This window comes from Sinocyclocheilus anshuiensis, unplaced genomic scaffold, assembly GCF_001515605.1.
Source record: "Sinocyclocheilus anshuiensis isolate Anshui unplaced genomic scaffold, SAMN03320099.WGS_v1.1 scaffold674, whole genome shotgun sequence".
Classification (NCBI taxonomy): Eukaryota; Metazoa; Chordata; class Actinopteri; order Cypriniformes; family Cyprinidae; genus Sinocyclocheilus; species Sinocyclocheilus anshuiensis.
Genome location: NW_015542395.1, coordinates 335597 through 339680, shown reverse-complemented (window position 1 = coordinate 339680; position 4084 = coordinate 335597). Strand labels below are relative to the sequence as shown.

General features: G+C 32.0%; 1 protein-coding gene across 1 annotated transcript in view; it reads left to right on the top strand.

Moving 5' to 3' along the window:
• The window catches only part of ccs (copper chaperone for superoxide dismutase), a 12387-nt gene extending 9274 nt beyond the window's left edge, over positions 1-3113 (top strand). Inside the window, exons 7-8 of the mRNA XM_016492053.1 lie at positions 1938-2041; positions 2628-3113. Of these exons, the coding sequence (XP_016347539.1) occupies positions 1938-2041; positions 2628-2781 (258 nt within the window). The 3' untranslated portion in view covers positions 2782-3113. The remainder of the gene's footprint in view (positions 1-1937; positions 2042-2627) is intronic.
• Positions 3114-4084: the final 971 nt, after the last annotated feature.

Genomic DNA, 4084 nt, shown 5'->3' with positions numbered 1-4084 from the left:
TATATATATATATATATATATGTATTTATTAATAATGAAATGTGTTGATTATTAATGTTTATAATACTATTTATATTACATTGAACAGAATTTTGTAAATTCCTTTTTTGCTTTATTTTGTTTTGATTAGGGTTATATATTCTATTCTGACTAACACTGACTTGGCAATTGAAGTGACTGGAGGTGGTCTGCAGTAATGCTGTGTCTCTGTCTGGTCTCTAGCATGTAGGAGATCTGGGGAATATCACAGCTGGTCCTGATGGCAGAGCTTCATTCCGGCTAGAAGACTCTCAGATCAAGGTAACGAAGTCATTAAGATCTCTAAATACAGTCTCGTGTTGCTCTATAAGCTGATAGGAAGAGCAGAGCAGTCAGGTGTGTGTTTATAAAGCCTACGGTAGAGTGTTTGGAAGTACAGTAATTATATAAAGCCTCTGTTATTATGTTAATTACACTGACTAACCTCTCTGTCACTACATTCATGGTCACACCTCTCTTTTGAACTCTTTTATCATTCTGTGTCATTGAAAATAATCATGCACAGATCTGAGCAGGTGTTATTATTATGCAAGCTTGTTTCCGCCACGGAATGAAAAATAAAAACAGATAATTGCAACTTTTTAATCTCACAATTCTGACTTCATTTCTCTGAAATGCGTGATATAAACTCATTAAGTCAGATATAAACTAAAAAAGTCAAAAAAGTCAGAATTGTGGGATAAAAAGTCAAAATGATCTGTTTTATTTCTTTAGCCTGTGGGCTTTCATAGTTTTATTTCTTTAGCCTGTGGTGGAAATGGGCTTTCATATATTATAGTAAAAATACAACTAAAAGTAAACCATAGAAAAACGTGACTTTTCATACTTAAAATAAAATCTAAAAACGTTTGACTTATTTTATTTCAGGTAGATGCAAGGCAACATTTCTCATTTTCATTTAGTTTAACTTGAAGTACTAAAATAACTAAAACTGAGATCAAATGAATAAAAACTAATATTAAACATTAAACAATAATGATAATCATAATCACAAAAAATATGTAAAAATTTTAACTAGAAATAAAAAAAACATAAAACATATATATATAAATAAATAAAATACAGGACAAAATTTAATATTGTGAAATATTATGATGTAAAATAAATATTTTCTGTTTTAATATACATTAAAATATAATTTATTTCTGTGATGCGCAGCTGTATTTTCAGCATCATTACTCCAGTCTTCAGTGTCACATGATCTTCAGAAATCATTCTAATATGCTGATTTATTATCAGTGAAAGTTAAAAAGAAGAGCATTTATTTAAAATAGAAATATTTTCTAACAATATACTCTACAGTTCAAAAGTTTGGGGTCAGTAAATTTTTATTCTTTCTTGTTTTGAAAGAAATGAAAGCTTTTATTCAGCAAGGATGTGTTAAATTATTAAGAAGTGATAGCAAAGATTTATATTGTTAGAAAAGATTTCTATTTTGAATAAATGCTGTTCTTTTTAACTTCTTATTAATCAAAGAATCCTGAAAAAAAAGTATCGCAGCTTCCCAAAAAAATATTTGGCAGCACAACTGTTGATAATTCTGATAATAAATCAGCATATTAGAATGATTTCTGAAGGATCTGTGACACTGATTTTTTTTCTGTATTTTTGATCAAATAAATGCAGCCTTGATGAGCAGAAGAGTCTTCTTTAAAAAACATTACAAGTCTGATCCCAAACTTTTGACTGGTAGTGTATATATATATAAACAAAATCAAAATATGAACTAAAACTATAATAGCACATCAATTATACTGAAACAGCGCTGGATTTGAGTTTCATGCTGTATTGAATTTCTCACCAAAGCCAGTTTTTACTCTCATTTGGATTAGGCACGTGTTAATTTAGTCCCTGGTTGTGAGATGCAGTGTTATGCGGTCACATGTTTCTCCTGGCAGGTGTGGGATGTGATTGGTCGGTCTCTGGTGGTGGATTCTGGGGAGGATGATTTGGGGCGTGGGAAACACCTGCTGTCCAAAATAACAGGAAACTCCGGAGAGAGGTGAAGAACATTCTTATCCAGACAAATACATTATCACAGGCATATAAAAAAGATACACTGCTTCTTGTAGAGTGTTTGTGTGTGTAATACAAACAGACTGAGCTGTTTAAAGAGGTCATATGATGCTGCTAAAAAGAACATTATATTTGGACGGCGTTATGCAAATCTTCCCACATAGTGATGTAGATATGTTGGGGCGTGTTAGAACAAGGCGTTGTAGGTAGGCGTGGCTGACTCTTAACTTTTATAAAGAATATCTCTTTGGATTTGAGACTTTAGTCTTTGCAACTTTACAGATCTTCTTTATGCACCAAGAGCTTGTAACACTCCAAAGAGAAAGGAGAACTTGAAATCACATCATATGACCCCTTTAAAATCATTCAGCCTTCTCTGTATTTATTCCTACAGAAATCCCAGTCCGTCCAGAGGATTTCTGTAGGAATAAATACAGAGAAAGCTGAATGATTTTAAAGGGGTCATATGATGCGATTTCAATTTTCGCATCCTCTCTCCCTGCTGTTTGATGTCCTTCAGTGGACCGTGTGTCTGCTTAACGTCCGCTCTCTCTCTCTCACTGCTTTCTCAGGCTGGCCTGTGCAATCATCGCCCGCTCCGCCGGCTTGTTTCAAAACCCCAAACAGATCTGTGCCTGTGATGGTGTGACTCTGTGGGAGGAGAGAGATCGACCCGTCGCTGGGAAAGGACGTAAAGTCACCGACGCACCGACTGCTAATCTGTAATGGGGTGAGGATGAGACCCTCCCACGCGTCATGGACCGCAGATGGACATAAATGAATGATAAGAGACCAAAAACGTGGCTGTCTGAAGCTGTCGTGAATGTCTTTTCAGGTTGTACTAAATGAGAGTCTGAGCTGAGTTTTGATGTATTCACATGACACAAACTGTGTGAACATGTAAATGGATGGTGTGGATATATAGTGAAATTTAACTCCAGTTATCACAGTGATTCTGTTTTACTTCAGTGTTTGATTTTACATAATGCTGATTTGAGTTAAAAATCAAATTTGGTAACACTTTACAATAAGGTTCCATTATGTATTAACTAACATGAACGTACCATGAACAATACATTTATTACAGGATTTATTCATCTTTGTTAATGTTAGTTAATGAGAATGCAGTCGTTCACTGTTAGTTCGTGTTAATTCACAGTGCATTAACTAATGTTAACAAGCACAACTTTTGATTTTAATAATGCATTATTAAATGTTGAAATTAACATTAAGATTAATAAATGCTGTTCATTCTTAGTTCATGTTAACTAAAGTAGTTAACTAATGTTAACTAATGAAAATTAATGTAAAGTGTTGCCTCAATTTTATTTAAAAAAATAATAATTATACACTGACTGATAAAAAAATTAAATGGTTTTGAGTGTCATTTGTAAACATTTTCAATTGAAATATTATCAATTATTATTAAATAATAAATAAAATATTATCAATTATTCTAAAATCTCTTAAGAAATTTAAAAAAAAATCTAAACTAGCACTTCTGTAATTTCACTTTAACCTGCCATTGATCTGAATTTCATTCTGATAAACAAGCTCATCAGCAGTAACCTAAAGTGTCTTTAATTTACAACATGTCATTTTTTATTATCATTTTTAATGATCATTGTTGTACAAATATTTGAAAATAAATCAAATAAACTTAAATTAGCACTTGTTTATTTATATTCCCACAAAACAAAACAAAAAAAGCAAAACAAAAAACTCAGTGCTTTTGTTTGTTTGTTTTTTGGACATGTACCATGCTTGTATAATGTTATTTTTACATGGTAAATACCAGTGTTGGGGAAAGTTACTTTTAAAAGTAATGCATTACAATATTGCGTTACTCCCTAAAAAAGTAACTAATTTCGTTACTTAGTTACTTTTTATGGAAAGTAATGCGTTATTACTTTTGCGTACTTTCGCGATACTTTTTAAATATAAGCAGGGCTTGATTGTTTTTAATATAAGAAGTTCTATTTATAGCAAATATAAAAGCCCTTTCACACCAAAAAGTGTAATGAATAAA